Below are 22,387 nucleotides of genomic sequence, written 5' to 3'. Positions count from 1 at the left end.
GTCGTCAGGCCCCTGACGTGGCTAGGTGAGGGCCCTGCTTAATGGGCAGGGCGGTGTCAAATGTCACAAATCTGCCACTCCCCCTTATAGCTGTTGCAGTTGAAAATAGGCTTCATGTATGTACCCTTTTGTACTGTGGTAATGAGGGCCTATGCTGTTGAAATGGGCCCACACAGGTCTATGCAGGAGTGAAAGGCATTCAAAGTCCATGGACCCCTTATGCCTGTGCCTAGGCAAAAGGGCTGTGCCTGCCTGAGTTCCTAGCTTAGGGAAGCTGGCAGATTATTTTTTCCTGTTTGTTAATTTGTTCCCTCTCCAGAGCCGGGAGAATGTCTTGGGGCACACGATGGATCCTGCTTCCAGCCCAGGGGGCACAGCAATCTCTGAAGCTGGACCAGGACAGGAACAGAGCAGGGAGGGGGCAGGTAAATGGAAGAGAGGTACTTCCCAAAAGAGCGGAAGGGTTTTTTTGATTCGCACAGTAGGTCAGTCGCTTGGACTTATCTTTCACCAACTGAGTGTCATTTCTCCCTGGTTCTGTACGCTTGAGTAGACTCTCCACAACTCAGTTTCTCCCGCTGTGGAAAATGTGTCCTGAGCACTACTGCTTTCTTCAGTCCACATGCACCAGCCAATTCAGCCTGAAGGTACCAGCTAGGTCAGCTCTGACAAATCCTCGCTGCTTCTGAACTGTCTCTCCACACTACTGCCACTCAGTCTGACTCATCAACTTTGTCTTTGATGTTCAGGGCTCTAGGTTGTCATATATAATTGATTTACTTGCTTTTTCAGGCCTTTGTTGTAAGAGGGACCACAGAAAGCATCTGACTACTCCACCATCTTGGCCTTGCCTCAGTTTTGCTTGTTTTTGAACTTTATATTGTTGTTGTTGTTGTTAGGTGCCATCGAGTCAGTTCTGACTCATAGCAACCCTATGTACAACAGAACGAAACACTGCCCAGTCCTGCGCCGTCCTCACAACGATTGTTATGCTTGAGCCCATTGTTGCAGCCACTGTGTCAATCCATCTTGTTGAGGTTCTTCCTCTTTTTCACTGACCCTCTACTTTACCAAGCATGAAGTCTTTCTCCAGGGACTGTTCCATCCTGATGATTTCTTGACTGCAGCTTCCGTGGGCATTGATTGTGGACTCAGTAAAATGAAATCCTTGACAACTTCAATCTTTTCTCCGTTTATCATGATGTTGCTCACTGGTCCAGATGTGAGGATTTTTGTTTTCTTTATGTTGAGGTGTAATCCATACTGAAGGCTGTGGTCTTTGATCTTCATCAGTAAATGCTTCAAGTTTTCTTCACTTTCAACAAGCAAGGTTGTATCACCTGCATATTACAGGTTGTTCAAAAGCAGGACGCCAGGCCTTTTTTCTAAGGTGCATTTGGGTGTACTCCAATCTCCAACCTTTCAGTTAGTGGCTGAGCTCATTAACTGTGTGCACCATCCAGGGACTCTGGGTGGGAGATTCGAGAAGGCTTTATGAAGGAGATGGCAGTTTGAATGAATCTCAAAAGATAGACAAGGTGAAAACAGGCAGAGGTGGTGGTGTGGTTGTTCCAGAAGGGAGAATGCCACAGCAGAGTTTCAGAGACTGGCCATGAGCAACTGGGTAGAGGGAACAATTCCCACAGGACAATCAAACATGTTCTTCATTTTTATATCTTAAAAGAATGTAGAAAGATTCTCTCCAACCTACCCATACATTTTCTCTGAGTACTCTGGCTCTGTTTCAAAGATACTTGAAATTGTAAGCAAATATTGTACCAAGCAGAAGTTTAAGTTGTCCTTGTAACATCCTGCAAGAATAATTAAAAATTTTAGGTATCACTTGTGGTGCAATGAATTGCTTAATATGGCCTTTCTAGCCTTAGTTTTTGTGAGTCACACACAGAGATTGAGTGGGACTATGCAATATGGTATATAGAACCCTTACGAAGGGACTGGTTGGTTTTTTGCCATCCTCCAAGGCTTAAAATGAGCCATCCAGAGGTGAGAGGAGAGAATTTCACTACCACCAAGAAAGAAGAGCCAGGAGTGGAGCATATTCTTTGGATCCAGGATCCCTGCAGTGGAAAGCTTTTGGAACCAGGAGGCCAAGAGAGAGCTATGACACCACAGATGGTAAGAAGCAGCAGCACAGAAATGGTGGCAGGAAAACACAGGAGGTAGCACAGTGGGCCTCTTGGCTGACTGAGGGAGAAAGCTGAGTGCCTTCAGGCAGGAGGCTTGCTGGCAGAGTAGGGTGCCTCTGAGTACGTGATAGATTTGCCAACCCATAGAGCTAGAGCTGAGCACCTTCAGGCCAAGACTTACTGGCAGAGTAGGTTGCCTCTGGACACTTATTGGCAGAGCTAAAAGAGCTTTGTAACATTTGCTCAACCACCACAGATGCCAGGCCAAGGGGCCAAAGGCCAGAGAGAGACCTGCCTGTGGGCACGGCTGAGAAGAGGCTGTCCTGATCAAAGAACTGTATCCTGAGCATTCTTGAACCTGAATTGTAACCTGTTACTTCCTTAATAATCCCCAGAATCATGAGTTTGGTCTGAGAGCTCTGTGTGGCCATTGCAATGAATTATCAAACTCAGAAGAGGAGTATACCATGGGAGAGACAGATGGTGTCAGAATTGGTAAAAAAAAAAAAAAAAGGAGGGGCTGGCAAGAGGAGGTATGTCTAACCTGTCTCATAGGAATTAGCCTTGGGCCATTGATCTTGGTTCTCCTTACCCCTTGTGAAGTTTAAGTAAGTCAGACGCCACCACCACACCAGTTTTACACACTAAAGATATTATCGAGCTATGATAAAACTGCTTTTAGTTTTATTTTTGTTGTTGTCTATTTATATATGCGAGCCCAGGAGTTGACTCCAGCTTTATACTTCCACTCTGCTTCAGGTGATCTGGTCTGGTCAGGTCCTAGACCTGACTTTGCTTCTCCTACCAATCACATTTTTCCAATGGGTCTCACTGATTTGACCTTTGATTTTTCAGTTTGGCCTAATGCCCCAAGCAAGTCAGGTGATGAATTAGGAAACTAAAGCTGGTGAAATATATGTGTCCTCATTATGACTTTGGGTAGCCTGTCTGACTAAGTTGTCCAACAACTTAGTACTTTAAGTACTACTTTAAGTACATGTGTCACAATAGAAGGATGTGCTGAAATAAATTAGAAGCCAAGGATACTTCCAGAAAAATAAATCATTTTTTTTCCACATTCAATATCAAAAGGAACCATTGGTAGGTTTTATCATTTAAGGAACACTATTCCTTCTGAGGAGCCCTGGTGGCACAGTGGTAAGGACTCGGCTGCTAACCAAAAGGTCAGCAGTTCGAATCTACCAGCTGCTCCCTGGAAACCCTACGGGGCAGTTCTATTCTGTCCCATAGGGTTGCTATGAATCGCAATCGACTCAACATCAATGGGTTTGGCTTGTTTTTTGTTTGTTTTTTAATTCCTTCTGATAGTAGGAAGTATCACCAAATAATCCCTGTTGTTGTTGTTAGGTGCCATCAAGTCAGTTCAAACTCATAGTGACCCTGTGTACAACAGAACAAAACACATCCTGGTTCTGTGCCATCCTCACAATTGTTGCTATGTTTGAGCCCATTGCTGAAGCCACCAGGTCAATCCATCTGGTCAAGGGCCTTCCTCTCTTTCACTGACCCAAGAATGCCACAGTTGAGGCCTCTCTTCTGGTGATGGTTCACAAACTTTCCAGTGCATCAAGATCACCTGGGGAGCCAGGTAAAATGCAGACTGTATAGATCTGGAGTGGGCCCTAGAATCTGTATTTATTAATGAGCATTCTCAGTATTTGGGATACATAGTAAAGTTTGAGAAGCACTGCTCTAGACCACACATTATCTCCTAGTGTACCCAGAAATGAAATGTCACTTGACCCAGCCGAATCTACCAGCTGCTCCCTGGAAACCCTGGTAACATGTTCAGAAGAATTCACTTCAGGGGCACCCCAATCTCTACCTTACCTAACATCCCTCCTGCTTTCTAGTCAAAAGAATAATTCTACCCTGATCCCCCTTTTTCATATTTGGATAGTTGTAGGCCTGGTTTTCTGGGGCAGTTCTCTATCTGGATCACACACCTTGAGCATTACCCAGAAACCTCTTCTGTATTCACATGTACCCTTTGCCTTGAATTTTCTCTCTGGAAGATGTTCTTGATTCTGAGACATTTCCCTCCCCATTAATTCAACCCCACATTTCATTGTTGTTGTTGTTATTGTTGTTAGTTGCTATCGAGTTGATTTCCAACCCATACCAACCACACATGACAGAGTAGAACTGTTCCACAGGGTTTTCTAGGCTCTAAATCTTTACGGGAGCAGATCACCAGGACTTTATCCTCTGGAGCAGGGGTGGATTAACCAGTGAACAAGTTACTCATGGGCTTAATTATGTTGCTGGGTAGAAACCCCAAGTTCTGCTCAGTGTGACTGATCTCAGCCAATAAATAAGAGACCAAGGTGGGAGTCTAGAAAGGCGCCTTTATTTCATTGCACAAGGAAAGGAGATAGGGCTGCTGCTGCCAAGACTGCTCAGTGAGGGTGAGGGGGAAGGTTAGTTTTAAGGGGTTTACAAGTAGGAAGTTCATATAAGTTACATCAGGAACATTCTTAATCATACTACGTAGGCACAATGCGGTGTACATATAACTCCATGCATCACGTGTTCAGAAAATGGCAGTTAAACTCCATCCAGAGTTGGGGAAGTTACTATGTATGAGGTCTAAAAGTTTATCCTGAATGTAAACATGGTGCCTAAACCAGTTGCTGCTGAGTTCCTCTAGTTTTGGGGTAGCAGTTAAGGAGAGGAGAACCAGGATTTTAAGGTAAAGCTACAGGGCGTGTCAAGCAAAGGAACCAGGATACTACTGTAAAGCTATGGGGTATATTAAGCAAGCTGCTTGAGGCAGTGGAATTTTCCCCAGCCTTAGAACCTCTGTCTTAAATTCTGTTTACTTACTAATCTGCAGTGCACAATTTCACATAGGTTTCAAAGATGTGGTGAAATTGTGCACTACAGATTAATAAGTAAGCACAAGTAAGCCCGTGTGTACCTTGCTTACTGGGTAATCTGTCCCTGCTGTGGAGCCATCGCGTGGCTTCAAATTGCCAGCCTTTTGGTTAGCAGCCAAGTGCTTAAGCATTGTGCTACCAGAGCCCCACATTTCATTTAAATGAGTGGAAATTGGAGAAAGTGGAAGGAAATTGCCTTGGCTCTGCTCCTTCTAATGGCAGGCACAGTGGGAGGCTCTTCATGCACATTGGCTTATCTAACCTTCACAAAGCCCCTGAAGAAAACTGAGAGAATTTAGGTACTTAGCCTAAAGTCGAGCTATGGTGGCACAGTTGTTAAGTGTTTGGCTGCTAAACAAAAGGTCAGCAGGTTGAATCCACCAGCCACTCCTTGGAAACTCTATGGGGCAGTTCTTCTCTGTCCTATAGGGTTGCTATGAGTTGGAATCAACTCAATGACAGCTGGTTTGTTTGTTTTTTGTTTGTTTGTTTTGGTATTAGCCTAAAGTCATAAGCTAGTAAGTAGTCTGGTAGAGCTGGGCCTTGAACCGAGGAACTGTCTGGCTGCAAAGTTACTGCCCTTTTTAGCTCATTGCGCTGCCCCCTAAACATGTGACCAGGCTGTTCTGCATGCTGTTAGACCAGTAACTGATGTTGCATGATGATTTAAGCTGTTCCCAAAAGTTGGGATATGTTCATACCAAGTCTTTTTTTTCTAACTGGAGACACTTAAACTAAAATGAGATTAAAATAGAAGCAGTCTTTAAAAATATAAATGGATGGATGGATGGATGGATGGATGGCTGGGTGGGTGGGTGGGTGGGTGGATGGATGGATGGATGGATGGATGGATGGATGGATGGATGGATGGATGGATGGATGGATGATTAGATAAATAAGGAGAAGTCTCCCAATACCACTTTGGGGAAGATTTACAGCTTATCAAAGTTCAACTGCTATCAGTAAGCTTGGGGATTTTGAAATGGTGCTGACACAGACCTCTTGAGCCAGAGTTTCAATGTTGCATTTGTTTTCCAGTGAAAGAGCTCAGCAGAAAACCGCAGCTAATAGTAAGGTTTTGTTTGGGCTTTTTGCATAATAAAAGTCGTAACTGAGCAACATTCCCTACAGACACTCCTCCCCATAAATCCACAGAGACTCTATGAAAAGCATTTCAGAGGAGTCCAAACCCCAAATAGTCTTTGGCAAGGGGTAATTTGCCATGAAGATCGTTAAATAAGGAGAATACTAAGTGGCACACTACAAAGAAGCAACTGAAAATAAAACTAGCTGTGGTTTAAACCCCTCGGTTGAAAATGTATATAAAATCTCTCACATGTGGCAGCCAAAACTGGCCTCTTCTGTTTTATAAGGCAAATTTGAAAATGTGTACCAAGAAGTTTAAATCATACTCTTTTGACCTAATAATCCCACTCAAGAGAATTTAAATAATTCATTTTAAAAAAAAAGACTATACATATTTTTTATAGAAACATTAGTTATAGAAAACTGGGAACAATTCAATTTTCCAATAATAAAGGGAAGGTTTAGTATATTTTGGTATCTCCATTGTTTGGGATGTTATGCAGTCATTAAAAGTATGATCACAGTGTACAAACAAGGAAAGAGTGCCCAGTGAAAGGCACAGAACACAAAAGTATAAATATGCGGTGGTTACAGACATGCAAAAGCACACCTGTGGATAAAGAGGAGGAGTGAACATGAAGAGGTGGAAACAGTTATAATAGCAGGGTGAGATTATAAGAGACTAAACTTTAACATGGCTTTCCTTTGTAATGGCAATCTTCACTTTTCAGGTTTTTTCTTGTTTGTCTTTGCAGCTACAACTTATATAGCATCATATTTCATAATTATTTTTAGATCAGGTGACTATTTTACAAGGGATACATGTTGAACATTCTAGTCTAGGAGGAAATATAAAGGCTTACTAACGTGCAAATCCTCATGCTGTTGTTTTAATTTACAGCGAAGGGAATTTGGCTACAAAGCAGGTGATATTTCTTCAGAGGCCAATGATGTGGAATTCAGCTGCTCAGACACCAGAAGTGAGTAAAATTGTTGCTTTATGAACTGAATGTTATGTTGAAACATTCAATCCTTAAACCCTCGCTGAGATTCCAAATGGTGAATACAGATGAGGAAGCAGGGACTTGATATTGAAACAGTCTTCTAAACCAGTACATAAGAAGGGAATTTACTAGCAATCAAGCAATATGAGACAGTTCTAACTTGTGATGAACATGCCTGAGCTTGCGGCAGATCTGTGTGCTCTTGTCTATCTTGACCTCTGAAAGCAGTTTTATATTCTCTCCTCAAGTTCATTTTTTCAGCTCTTCGCTGAAGGGCTGCTCTGAACTTCAAGTCACCTTATCCTTGCTGGTTACACAAGTAGAAAGGCATCATCGAATGAAGAAATCTGTAATAAAGCATAGTTTTCAGAACAGGAAATTTGCAAGTGGACTGGAAAATTATTTAAAGTGAGGCTTTTTTTGTATTGTATATCAAGAAAATACTGTTTTAGAAAACGTTAAGGTTTTCTATACTGGCAAAGCTAGACTGATAGCGCCTGTAACACAGCCATGCTAAGTTGTTTCACATTAATTTTGGAATGAGGCTGGCTAACTGGATAGGGAGGGAGGGAGGGAGGAAGGCGGGTAGGAAGATGGGGAGGCAGGAGAACAGAGCAATCAAGAGCATAGATATTAGAAAGACGGAGAACACACAGATGAGCACTGTTCACCGACCGTCCACCCTCAGCTGAGAAAGCATCAAGTTCACAAGTTCATTAAGAACTATTCTGTCTACTGTACTTGTAGAAAATGTTGAATTGGTATATGTTTTGCTATGTATATTTTCATCAAAAAAGTATTCTCTCAAGAAGAAGAAGCAAGGGTGGTAGAGATATTAATGTGCAGAGCAGGTCCAAAAAAAGTTATCATTCTTCTTTCTCCTCTTCCAAACAAACTTTTCACCATTTTTTCTTTTAACGCTTTATAAGCGGCCATTATTTCCAAGGCATTTCATTTACTGTCCAGCCAATTCCAACTCATGGTGACCCCATATGTGTCAGAGTAGAACTGTGCTCCATAGGCTTTTCAGTGGCTGATTTTTTGGAAGTAGGTCACCAGGCCTTTCTTCTGCAGTTCCTCTGGGTGTATTTGAACCTCTAACCTTTCAGTTAGCAGCTGAGAACATTAACCATTTGTACCACCCGGAGACTCACAAACGTATGAGATTTTGTATAACCAAATCAAAGGAGTTTAGAAGACATCAGACCCAAATTCAGACACTTCACAGTCTCTTTTACTTAGATTAGATGCTAGTGCTGTGATTCCCTTAAAAAGTATGCTTTTTAACTTTCAGTACTATCCCATAGTCTCGTGATAGCATTCCTTTAGGTAACCATTATATTTACATTCATCGTAATATAAAATTACTGGCTCATGTATATGATAGGATGGAAGTATATAAATAGTTGGCTTGTATCAATGACAAGCTGAGAATAATATATTTTATACCTTAGAGTTCTGGCTGTAAATGGATTTAATATTTCTTCCTTTGATAAATGTTTAATTTTTCCAGTAGGAAGTCTGAGAGTGTTGAGATTATTTGGGGGCAGAATGTGTAGGTGATTCAATCTGAGGCTGAAGTTATTTCTCCAACAGAAAACCAATTTGCAAATTCTCTAAGATTTCTCTAATGGAAACATTATGCTTTATTTTTTTCTCAAGAAGATAGTAATATTATTGGGAAATCAGACTATTAATATCACCATTCAGCTAATTTAGTTATCTTATATGCATTTTGTGAAATTTATATTTATAATATATCTTGAAAAAGGAAAACATACAGTTCATAGGTCTAGAATGGCACTGTTCTTTGTACCTTGAAATAAATTGTTGGGAGCGGCTGGTGGGAGGATTGCTTCACTTGTGAAGTTTTTCAAAGAATTTTAGGTGTTGAGGGCTAAAACCAGTTGGTAGAAATTTGAGGTACTGCAAATTTTGCCCTGAGATTTTCAATGAGTTTTCATTAAAACGATAAACTCATGGGCTGGCAGAAACTTACCTAGACTCTAACCCATGAAAAAAAGTCTTTCTTCTACTGAGACTAATGCTAAGATACATAAGACATTTCCTATCCAGTTGCACTCAGCATAAAACATTACCTTTATGTTAAACAAATCCATTTCGTGCCTTCTGTTGTGGGGGAGAGGATTGAGAATTGCATAATAAAGAACGTATATTGTTGGAATTTTTTCGTCTGAAGTTATCAAAATCTTTTGGAATTTGTTTTTAAAAGATGAGTTGCTTTATAAATCCCATAAACTACATTTTTTATGTTTTTGTCCTTTGATAAAGACTGTCCTTAGTTAATGGAATTTTTATGAGGTATAATGGAGTTATTAATTGACTTTTCTTTTACATGAGGCTGTGTGGTGTAATAAACCAAGATTCTTTTTATCAGACTGTCCTTCTATTTTTATTTTAAACTTTTATTTATTTTGGAGCACAGGCCTCTAAATGGATTCAAGGAAATGATATCCATACCAAAAAAAAAAAAAAAAGAACACACAATTGCTACTGAGTCTATTCTGACTCATGGCAACCCCATATGGGTCAGAGTAGAACTGTGCTCCATAGAGTTTTCAGTGGCTGGTTTTTCAGAAGTAGATCACCAGTAATTTCTTCTGAGGTACCTCTGGATAGATTCAAACCTCCAAACTTTCAGTTAGCAGCTGAGCAAGTTAATGTTTCCACCACGCAGGGACTCCTACTGGGTAGGATAAGAGACTCAGAAGGACTTTACCTCCATCTATCAAATGTTCATATAAATTTTTCTTCCAATATCTCATTTCTTAACTTTTTTGTTTCTTTCGAAGACTTAAACAAAGCTCATCAAGTTTTTATTATCTAAAGGTCTCTATTTCAGTTAGTTAAAATTTTCAGCCCATTTTCTCTTTGCTAATTATTTAAGAGACAAAAGGTTCACTTAATAGCATTTGATAAGGGTGGCTAAGATGGCAGAGTAGTCAGACACTTCCGGTGAACTCTCCTACAACAAAGACCCGAAAAAACAAGTGAAATGATTATATTTATGACAAGCTAGGAGCCTTGAACATCAAAGGCAAAGTTAGAAAGTGGACTGAGCAGCAGTGGGAGGGAGAGATGGTTCAGAAGCAGAGAGGAATTGCTGGACCTGAATCACCGGGATCCCTCAGGCACCATCCCCAGGAGTGGCTGCAGCAGGCTGGTACTAGCATTCAGCCACAGTTTCCTCAGGGAGAAGCAGCCAACCGCACAGCCTACCCACACCTCCAGAACCAGAGAAGAACAACGTTCTGAGCAAAAGCTAAGTACTTACGTATGCTTTCCCACGTCCCCAACCCCCAAGCTGGCTTCAGTGGCTGCTGATTTCCCTTGACCTAAGATAGGTTCTGCTGAGCACTCTGAGCTACTCTCCTGGCCTTGGAAAAGGAATAAATTCACAACTGGGGGAAAAGATAATCTGCCAGTTCCACTAACCAGGGGAGCCCAGGAAAGAAGCAGCTCCTGTCCTGGCATGAATGGTCCATGGACATTGAATACTTTTCCCCCCTGCATGGACCTGTATGGGTCTATTTCGGAAGAATAGGCCCTTGTTGGCAGACTGCAACTATTTCACCTATGTGGTGGAGAGATAGGTGTTTGATGTTTGACACTGCTTTGCCTCCTAAACAGGGTCCTCACCTACCTGCATCAGGGGCCTAAGGACTGGTAGCTCCACTCAGGTCACCCAGCCACCTGCGACAGGGGTCCAAGGATAACTGGTACCTCCCAGTCTTTACAACCAAAAGCATTGGGTGCCCATGGTCCGTCCGCAGAGCCCACCCACCTGTGTGCTCTAGGGAACAGGGATGTACTTTCCTCACAGACACTTAGGAGGTGGTTGTCAGCCCCCTGCCTTGCTCAGAGCGTGAACCCCTGCTGCAACCAGATACTGGTACCTACACCAATCAGCCTTGCCCCTCTAAAACTGGATGACAGAGGCTGTACCACATACTTGATGACCAACTACCTGGACTGCTGAGCTGAATCCATACAAGAAAAGTGAATGGACTCCTAGGCTGATATACCTGATAACAACTTTAACCATCTGGTGACAGGATGTTAGATCTTCGAAGGTGAAAATAATCAAGCTAGTTTGCTCAAGCAACCTATTTGTTCATATCAAAACAAAACAAAGCAAGACGCTAGGATACAGTAAGCAAACATAAAACAAACTAATGCAATAACTTATAGATGGCTCAGAGACAACAGTCAACATCAAATCACATACAGAAACAGACCATGATTGCTTCAACAAGCTCTCAAAACAAAGAATCAAGGGATCTTCTGGATGAAGGTACCTTCCTGAAATTACTGGATACAGAATACAAAAGATTAATATACAGAACTCTTCAAGACATCAGAACGGAGATCAGGCAATACACAGAACAAGCCAAGGAACACACAGAAAAAGCAGTTGAAGAAATTAAAAAGGTTATTCAAGAACATAATGAAAAATTTAATAAACTACAAGAATCCATAGAGAGACAGCAATTAGAAATTCAGAATATTAAGAATAAAATCATAGAATTAGACAATTCAATAGAAAGTCAGAGGAGCAGAATTCAGCAAGTGGAAGGCAGATTAGTAACATTAAAGCACTTGACACCAACATATTTGAAGGAAAATCGGGTAAAAGAATTCTAAAAAATGAAGAAACTCTAAGAATCACTTGGGACTCTATCAAGAGAAATAACCTACGAGTGATTGGAGTACCAGAACACGGAGGGATAACAGAAAATAAAGAGAGAATTACTGAAGAATTTGTTGGCAGAAAACTTCCCTGATATTGTGAAAGATGAGAAGATATCTATCCAAGATGCTCATCAAACGCTACATGAGGTAGATCTTAAAAGAAAGTCGCCAAGACATAATCAAACTTGCCAAAACCAAAGATAAAGAGAGAATTTGAAGAGAAGCTAGGGATAAACAAAAAGTCACCTACAAAGGAGAGCCAATGAGAATAAGTTTGGACTACTCGGCAGAAACCACGCAGGCAAGAAGGCAATGGAATGACTTATATAAAGTATCAAAGGAAAAAAATTGCCAGCCAAGAATCATATATCCAGCAAAACTGTCTCTCAAATATGAAGAAGAAATTAGGACATTTCCAGATAAACAGAATTTTAGGGACTTCACAAAAACCAAACCAAAACTACAAGAAATACTAAAGGGAGTTCTCTAGTTAGAAAATCAATAATATCAGATACAACCCAAGACTAGACCACCGGACAGAGCAATCAAATGTCAACCCAGATAGGGAAATCACAAAAACAAATCAAGATAAAAAAAGTTCACAACAGGGAAGCAGCGATGTAAGAATGCTGCTTCATTATGTAAAAGCAGACAACATTAAAACAATAAAGAGGGACTAAGAAATGTAGTCATAGATCTTCCATATGGAGAGGAAAGTAAGGCGATATAAAGAAATAAAAGATAGGTTTAAACTTAGAAAAATAGGGGTAAATATGAAGGTAATCACAAAGGGGATAAACTATCCTACTCATCAAAATAAAATATGAGAAAAACATAGAGACTCAGCAGAAACAAAATCAACTACAACAAATAAGAGGAAAAGACAATATATAAAGATAAACTACTCAGCACAAAAAATTAAGTGGCAAAAAGAAACTGTCAACAACACAAAAAAAGACATCAAAATGACAGCATTAAACTCCATAATTACACTGAAGGTAAATGAACTAGATGCACCAATAAAGAGACAGACAGTGGCAGAATGGATAAAAAAACATGATCCATCTATATGCTGCCTACAAAAGACACACCTTAGACTTAGAGACACAAACAAACTAAAACTCAAAGGATGGAAAGAAATATTTCAAGCAAACAACGATCAAAAAATAGCAAGACTGGCAATATTAGTTTCTGACAAAATAGACTTTAAGGTTATATCCACCACAAAGGATAAGGAAGGACACTATATAATGATTAAAGGGACCATATACCAGGAGGATGTAACCATATGAAATATTTATGTATCCAATGACATGGATGCAAAATACATAAAACAAACTCTAACAGCATTGAAAAGTGAGATAGACAGCTCCACACTAATAGTAGGAGACTTCAATACACCACTTTCACTGAAGGACAGAACATCCAGAAAGAAGCTCAAAAAAGACATGGAAGATATAAATGCCACAATCAACCAAATTGACCTCATAGACGTATACAGAACACTCCACTCAACAGCAGCCTTTGTTTTCTAGTGACCATGGAACATTCATAAGCAATCCTTAGCAGAATCAAAAACATCAAAATATTACAAAGCATCTTCTCTGACCATAAGGCCATAAAAGTAGAAATCAATAACACGAAAAGCAGGGAAAAGAAATCAAACACTTGGAAACTGAACAATACCCTCCTCAAAAACAACTGGGTTATAGAAGACATTAAGAATGGAATAAAGAAATTCATAGACTCTGATGAGAATGAAAACACTTCCTATCAGAACATTTGGGACACAGTGAAACCAGCACTCAAAGGTCAATTTATATTAATAAATGCACACATACAAAAAGAAGAAAGGGCCAAAATCAAAGAATCATCCCTACAGCTTCAACAAATAGAAAGCAACAAAAGAAACCCTCAGGCACCAGAAGAAAGCAAATAATAAAATAATAAAAATTAGAGCAGAATTAAATGAAATAGAGAACAGAAAAACAATTGAAAGAGTTAACAAGACCAAAAGCTTGTTCTTTGAAAAAATTAACAAAATTTATAAACTTTTGGCCAAACTAACAAAAGAAAAACAGGAGAGGAAGCAAAAAAACCTGAATAAGAAATAAGGTGGGCTATATTACAACAGACCCAACTAAAATTAAAAGAATCATATTGGATTACTATGAAAAATAGTACACTAACAAATTTGAAAACCTAGAAGAAATGGATGAGTTTCTAGAAACACACTACCTACCTAAACTAACACAAACAGAGGTAGAACAACTAAATAAACCCATAACAAAAGAAGAGATTGAAAAGGTAATCAAAAAACTTCCAGGAAAAAAAAGCCCTAGCCAGACGGCTTCACTGCAGAGTTCTACCAAACTTTCAGAGAAGAGTTAACCCCACAACGACTAAAGGTATTTCAGAGCATAGAAAATGATGAAATACTCCCAAACTCATTCTATGAAACCAGCATATCCCTGATACCAAAACCAGGTAAAGACACCACAAAAAAAGAAAATTATAGACCTATATCCCTCTTGAACTTAGACGGAAAAATCCTCAACAAAATTCTAACCAATAGAATTCAACAACAAATCAAAAAAATAATTCACTATGACCAGGTATGCAGGGATGGTTCAACATTAGAAAAACAATCAATATAATCCATCGTATAAATAAAGAACCACATAATCTTATCAATTGATACAGAAAAGGCATTTGACAAAGTTCAACACCCATTCATGATAAAAACTCTCAGCAAAATAGGAATAGAAGGAAAACTCCTCAACATAATAAAGGGCATTTATACAAAGCCACAGCCAACATCATCCTAAATGGAGAGAGTCTGAAAGCATTCCACTTGAGATCAGGAACCAGACAAGGATGGCCTTATTTTCACCACTCTTATTCAACATTGTACAGGAGGTCCCAGCCAGAAAAATTAGGCTACATAAAGAAATAAAGAAGTAAAAGTATCTATTTGCAGATGACATGATCTTATCCACAGAAAATCCTGAAGAATCCTCAAGAAAACTACTGAAACTAATAGAAGAGTTCAGCAGAGTATAAGGATACAGGATAAACAAACAAAAATCACTTGGATTCCTCTACACCTACAAAAAGAACATTGAGAGGAAATCACTAAATCAATACCATTTACAATGGCACCAAAGAAGATAAAATATTGAGGAATAAATCTTACCAGAAACGTAAAAGACCTATACAAAGAAAACTACAGGACGCTACTGCAAGAAACCAAAAGAGACCTACATAAGTAGAAAACCATACCTTGCTCATGGATAGGAAGACTTAACATTGTAAAAATGTCTATTCTACCAAAAGCCATCTATAGACACAATGCAATTCCAATCCAAATTCCAATGACATTTTTAAATGAGATGGAGAAAAAAATTACCAACTTAACATGGAAGGGAAAGAGACCCCAGAGAAATAAAGCATTACTGAAAAAGAAGAACAAAGTGGGTGGCCTCACTCTACCTGATTTCAGAACCTATTATACTGCTACAGTAATCAAAACAGCCTGGTACTGGTACAACAGATACATAGACCAATGAAACAGAGTTGAGAGTCCAGACATAAACCCATCCACATATGAGCAGCTGATATTTGACAAAGACCCAAAGTCAATTAAATGGGGGAAAAGACAGTCTGTTTAACAAATGGTGCTGGCATAACTGGATATCCATCTGCAAAAAAAAAGAGATCATATCTCACACAATGCATAAAAACTAACTCAATATGGATCAAAGACTTAAAATCTAAAATGATAAAGATCATGGAAGAAAAAATAGGGACAACACTAGGAGCCCTAATACATGGCATAAACAGTATATAAAACATTACTAACGATGCAGAAGAAAAACTAGATACCTGGGAGTTCCTAAAAATCAAACACCTATGCTCATCCAAAGACTTCACCAAAAGAGTAAAAAGATTACCTACAGACTGGGAAAAAATTTTTAGCTATGACATTTCTGATCGGCATCTTGACCTCTAAAATCTACATGATACTACAAAAACTCAACTACAAAAAGACAAATAACCCAATTTAAAAATGGGCAAATGATATGAACAGACACTTCACTAAAGAAGACATTTAGGTAGCTAACAGATACATGAAGAAATGTTCACGATCATTGGCCATTAGAGAAATGCAAATCAAAACTACATCTCACTCCAAGAAGGCTGGTGTTTATCAAAAAAAACACAAAATAATAAATGTTGGAGAGGCCGTGGAGAGATTGGAACACTTATACACTGCCGGTGGGAATGTAAAATGGTACAACCACTTTAGAAATCAATTGGGGCTTCCTTAAACACTAGAAATAGAACTACCATATGATCCAGCAATCTCACTCCTTGGAATATATCCTAGAGAAATAAGAGGCTTTACACGAACAGATATATGCACACCCATGTTCATTGCAGTACTGTTTACAATAGCAAAAACATGGAAGCAACCAAGGTGCCAATCAACGGATGAATGGATAAATAAATTATGGTATATTCACACAATGGAATACCACACATCAATAAAGAACAATGATGAATCCATGAAACATTTCATAATGTGGAGGAATCTGGAAGGCATTATGCTAGGTGAAATTAGTCAGTTGCAAAAGGACAAATATTATATGAGACCACTATTATAAGAACTCGAGAAATAGTTCAAACAGAAGAGAAAATATTCTTTGATGGCTATGAGAGTGGGGAGGAAGGGAGGGAGAGGGGATTTTACTAATGAGATAGTAGACGAAAACTATTTTACGTGAAGGAAAAGACAACACACAATACAGGAGTAGTCAGCACAACTGGGCTAAACCAAAAGCAAAGAAGTATCCTGAATAAACTGAACACTTTAAAGGCCAGCATAGTAGGGGCAGAAGTTTGGGGACCATGGTTTCAGGGGATGTCTAAGTCAATTGGCATAATAAAATCTATTAAGAAAACATTCTGCATCCCACTTTGGAGAATGGCGTCTGGGGTCTTAAACGCGAGCAAGTGGCCATCTAAGATGCATTAATGGGTCTCAACCCACCTGAAGCAAAGGAGAATGAAGAACACCAAAGACACAAGGTAATTATGAGCCCAAGAGACAGAAAGGGCTACATAAACCAGAGACTATATCAGCCTGAGATGAGAAGAACTAGATGGTGCCCAGCTACAACCGATGACTGCCCTGACAGGGAACACAACAGAGAACCCCTGAGGGAGCAAGAAAGCAGTGGGATGCAGACTCAAATTCTCTTAAAAAGACCAGACTTAATGGTCTGACTGAGCTGACTGAGACTAGAAGGACCCTGGAGGTCATGGTCCCCAGACCTTCTGTTAGCCCAAGACAGGAACCATTCCCAAAGCCAACTCTTCAGACAGGGATTGGACTGGACTATGGGATAGAAACTGATACTGGTGAAGAGTGAGCTTCTTGGATCAAGTAGACACATGAGACTATGTGGGCAGCTCCTGTCTGGAGGAGAGATGAGAGGGCAGAGGGGGTCAGAAGCTGGCCAAAGGGACATGAAAATAGAGGGTGGAGAGAAGGAATGTTCTGTCTCATTATGGGGAGAGCATCTAGGAGTATATAGCAAGAGGTATATAATTTTTTGTATGAGAAACTGACTTGATTTGTAAACTTTCACTTAAAGCACAATACAAATTTTCTAAAAAGTATTTGGTTTCCACCAATTCAGAGTAGGGTTCCCATCCAATGGTGGTCTCAGAAAGAAACAATCCATGAAAGAGATACAATGTTATAGATTATTTGTACCTACCATGCTGTGAGCATTCAGTTAGGAAACACATAGAGTACTTGACACTGTGTCTGGTCATGTGAGACATTGCTATTATTTTCATAGAAATTTTTTTAAGTACCAGATTATTTATATACACACTACTAACTATATGGAGAAGCTGAAGGAAAATCCAGAAACTTCTAATGACACTCCATTTTCTCCAGCTAAAAATTACCTTCAGCTTGTATGTAGAAAAGAAGTGTAACCCAAACCCAGTGCCCAAGAGGCAATTTCGACTCATAGCGACCCTATTGGACAGAGTAGAACTGCCCCATAGAGTTTCCAAGGAGCGCCTGGCGGATTCGAACTGCCGACCCTTTGGTTAGCAGCTGTAGCACTTAACCTATTTCAAAACACACACAAACACAGATATACCCTGAATTGGTGGTCCATGTTTTTCCACTTTATAAATCTTATTTCTTAGCCACTCTGTCCATCATAACACTGAGACAACACAATGTCTTATAACTGCTAGTAGAAGGCTGACTTCATTGTTTTGTTTTCATTTTTAAGGCCAGAAAACCCATTGCCATCAAGTTGATTCTGACTCATAGCAACACCATAGGACAGAGTACAACTTCCCCATAGGGTTTCCAAGGAACGGCTCATCTTTTGGTTAGCAACCATAGCTCTTAACCACTGTGCCATCAGGGCTCCTTATTTTTTTTAATAATTTTTATTGTGCTTTAAGTGAAAGTTTACAAATCAAGTCAGTCTCTCATACAAAAACCCATATACACCCATATACACCTTGCTACACACTCCCAATTACTCTCCCCCTAATGAGACAGCCTGCTCTCTCCCTCCACTCTCTCTTTTTGTGTCCTTTTTGCCAGCTTCTAACCCTCTCCACCCTCTCATCTCCCCTCCAGGCAGGAGATGCCAACAAAGTCTCAAGTGTCCACCTGATCCAAGAAGCTCACTCCTCACCAGCATCCCTCTCCAACCCATTATCCAGTCCAATCCATGTCTGAAGAGTTGGCTTCGGGAATGGTTCCTGTCCTGGGCCAACAGAAGGTCTGGGGGCCATGACCACCGGGGTCCTTCTAGTCTCAGTCAGACCATTAAGTCTGGTCTTATGAGAATTTGGGGTCTGCATCCCACTGCTCTCCTGCTACCTCAGGGGTTCTATGTTGCTTTCCCTATCAGGGCAGTCATCGGTTGTAGCCAGGCACCATCTAGTTCTTCTGGTCTCAGGATGATGTAGTCGCTGGTTCATGGGGCCATTTCTGTCTCTTGGGCTCCTAATCACTTTGTGTCCTTGGTGTTCTTCATTCTCCTTTGATCCAGGTGGGTTGAGACCAATTGATGCATCTTAGATGGCTGCTTGCTAGTGTTTAAGACCCCAGACGCCACTCTTCAAAGTGGGATGCAGAATGTTTTCTTAATAGATTTTATTATGCCAATTGACTTAGATGTCCCGTGAAACCATGGTCCCCAGACCCCTGCCCCTGCTATGCTGGCCCTCGAAGCATTCAGTTCATTCAGAAAACTTCTTCACTTTTGCTTTAGTCCAATTGTGCTGACCTCCCCGTACTGTGTGCTGTCCTTCCCTTCACCCAAAGTAGTTCTTATCTACTATCCAATTAGTTAATATCCCTCTCCTGCCCTCCCTCCCTCCCCACTCAAAAAAACCACAAAAGAATGTTTTCTTCTCAGTTTAAACTATTTCTCAAGTACTTATAATAGTGGTCTTATACAATATTTGTCCTTTTGCAACTGACTAATTTCACTCAGCATAATGCCTTCCAGGTTTCTCCATGTTATAAAATGTTTCACAGATTCCTCACTGTTGTTTATCGATGCGTAATATTCCATTGTGTGAATATACCATAATTTATTTATCCATTCATCCATTGATGGGCACCTTGGTTGCTTCCATGTTTTTTCTATTGTAAACAGTGCTGCAATAAACATGGGTGTGCATTTATCTGTTCATGTAAAGGCTCTTATTTCTCTAGCATATATTCCAAGGAGTGGGATTGCTGGATCATAGGGTAGTTCTACTTCTAACTTTTTAAGGGAGCACCAAATGGATTTCCAAAGTGGTTGTACCATTTGACATTCCCACCAGCAGTGTAGAAGTGTTCCAATCTCTCCACAGCCTCTCCAACATTTATTCTTTTGTGTTTTTTGGATTAATGCCAGCCTTGTTGGAGTGAGATGAAATCTCATTGTGGTTTTGATCTGCATTTCTCTAATGGCTAATGATCGTGAACATTTCCTCATGTATCTGTTAGCTACCCGAATGTCTTCTTCAGCGAAGTGTCTATTCATATCTTTTAGGGCTCCTATTAAGACACTGATGGTAAAAAAGGAAAGAAAGAGTGGTAGGACACCTGTTATAGATCAAACTGTGTTCCCGAAAAATATGTGTTATAAATCCTAACCTCTATGCCTATGGTTATAATCCCATTTGGGAATGTGTTGTCTTTGTTAATGAGGCAGGATTAGTGCAGGGTGTGCCTTAAATCAATCTCTTGAGATATAAAAGAAATAGAACGAGCAAGTGAAAGAAGTAGAGGTGGGGGAAGAGAGATGCCAAGCCACGTGAAGATTGCCCAGGAGCAGAAGTTTAGAAGAGACAAAGACCTTCCTTCAGAGCCAATGGAGAAAGAAAGCGTTCTCCTAGAGCTGTACCCTAAATTCAGACTTCTAGCCTCCTAAACTGTGAGAAAATAAATTTCTGTTTGTTAAAGCCATCCCTCATGGTATTTCTGTTAGAGCAGCACTAGATAACTAAGACCAAACCAAACCAAATCCATTGCCATGAAGTCGATTCCAACTCATAGCGGCCCTTTTAGGGCAGAGGAGAGCTGCCCCATAGGGTTTCCAAGGCTGTGAATCTTTACAGGAGCAGACTGCCACATCTTTTTCCCATGGAGCGGTTTGTGAGTTCAAACTGCCGGCCTTTTGGTTAGTAATCAAACAACCACTGGGCAACCAGGGCTCCTGATGACTAAGACAGGAACCCTAAATCCAACTGACTTGTCATTGACTGTCATGTATAGTTAATGGATCATCTTTTTTAGTAAATGGGAATGAGTCTCAAAAGTTAATAGGTTTTATTGTGGGTGGCATTAGATCTTCTTCCAAATCTTGGTATAATTTGCCCCTATTTTATAGTGAAAATATTGAAAGAAAGTAAGAAGGTGTATGAGTGAGCCTAACAAAGTAGCATGGAAAATCTCTTTATTGACAGAGAAATATTCATACTATAGTGCCAAGTGGAAAAGTGAGCTAGAAAATTTTCTGTACACTGTTTCTATACATCTATATATGTGCATATACATATATATTTTGAGAAGAAAACACAAGACGAAAATATGCCAAGATTTTAAGAGTGATATCTCTGGGAATAGAGGATTGTGGGTGGCTTTGCTTTTTTATTTTGTTTTTGCCATGATTTCCACATTGAGCAAATACTACTTTTGTAATTCAAAAGAAATTTTTTTTCATTTAGGAAACACACATATCTGTGACCACAAATCTACTTGTATTTTTGTAAATGTGAGTAATATAGTATGAAAAGAGTAAAGTAAGAAACTTGGGCTCCAGCTCAGCCCCAGCCTCTCCATGGCCTTAGAGAAAACCCATCTTCCTTCTGGGCTGGGTCCTGCTTCTGTAGAAAGAGGGGATGGAAGTAGGTGGTCTTCAAGGACCAGCCCAGCTCTAGATTCGTACACTCTAAATTATGAGAGTGTTACAATTTGGTTTTCTGCAAAAGCTACTATTGCATGTGGGGTGAGGATGGGATTCAAAAAACAAACCTGTGCCTGTTGAGTCAGTTTCAACTCATGGCAACCCCACGTGTTACAGAGTAGAACTGCTCCATAGGATTTTCTTGGCTGTCATCTTTTACAAAAACAGATTGCCAGGGCTATCTTCTGTGGCACCACTAGGCGGGTTCCAACCACCAACCTTTAGGTTAGTAGTTGAGCGCAAACCATTTGCTCCACCTAGGGAGGCAATATCGTAGCTGAAGATGTACTGTTAAACTTTAAGATGTTAAATTTTATTTATTTAACCAAACACAATTACATGGTTAAAAAAGAAAAATATATGTTCTGAAATATTTTTTAGAGGTACAGCATTTAGGTATTTTCCATCTTGTAACATTTGACGGAGTCCCTAGTGGCACAGTGGTTAAGAGCTCAGCTGCTAACCAAAAGATTGGCAGTTTGAATCCACCAGCTGCTCCTTGGAAACCCTAAGGGGCAGTTCTACTCTGTCCTATGGGGTTACTATGAGTCGGAATCGACTCGAGTGCAACAGGTTAACATTTGAAAGCGACACTTAAAAAAAAAAAATTTTTTTTTTTTTTTTTTTTAGTGGCTGCTTATTTACCAATGCTTATCTAAAAGTGAGTGACTGTTGATATCTTATTATTCTGAATAGTATCCACTTTTTATTATGAAAATTTGTATTGAATATATGAGTTGATCTCTACTGACTGGTATACAATGAGGAATTTATTGCAAAATTTACCTTTGGCCCTGGTGCTAGTAAAGAAGTAAAGAGCCAGGTATCCAAATGCTCTCTGGCACTGCCCCCGCCCCCCGCCCCATTGTAATTCAGTCAACGTTGAGAGCATCATTCAAGAGTAAATGCATTTGTTATGCATGTGGGAAAGGAAGCCACTAGCCAGGCTTGAGAAAGCAATCCAATCTGGCAGCTCGTTGGCCCTCCCTGTGTCCAAAAGGCTACTTCCTCACTGTCTGGCTTCCCAA

At 40.0% G+C, this 22,387-nt stretch overlaps 1 protein-coding gene across 1 annotated transcript in view; it reads left to right on the top strand.

The window, feature by feature from the left end:
* Positions 1 to 22,387, top strand: part of RFTN2 (raftlin family member 2) — a 96,664-nt gene that overhangs the window by 70,901 nt on the left and 3,376 nt on the right. The window contains exon 8 of the mRNA XM_049888904.1: positions 7,035 to 7,113. Within this exon, the coding sequence (XP_049744861.1) occupies positions 7,035 to 7,113 (79 nt within the window). The remainder of the gene's footprint in view (positions 1 to 7,034; positions 7,114 to 22,387) is intronic.

The sequence above is a fragment of the Elephas maximus genome, chromosome 6 (genome assembly GCF_024166365.1).
Source record: "Elephas maximus indicus isolate mEleMax1 chromosome 6, mEleMax1 primary haplotype, whole genome shotgun sequence".
NCBI classification, from domain to species: domain Eukaryota; kingdom Metazoa; phylum Chordata; class Mammalia; order Proboscidea; family Elephantidae; genus Elephas; species Elephas maximus.
Note: the sequence above shows the minus strand (reverse complement) of the source record. Positions and strands in the feature narration are given on the sequence as shown.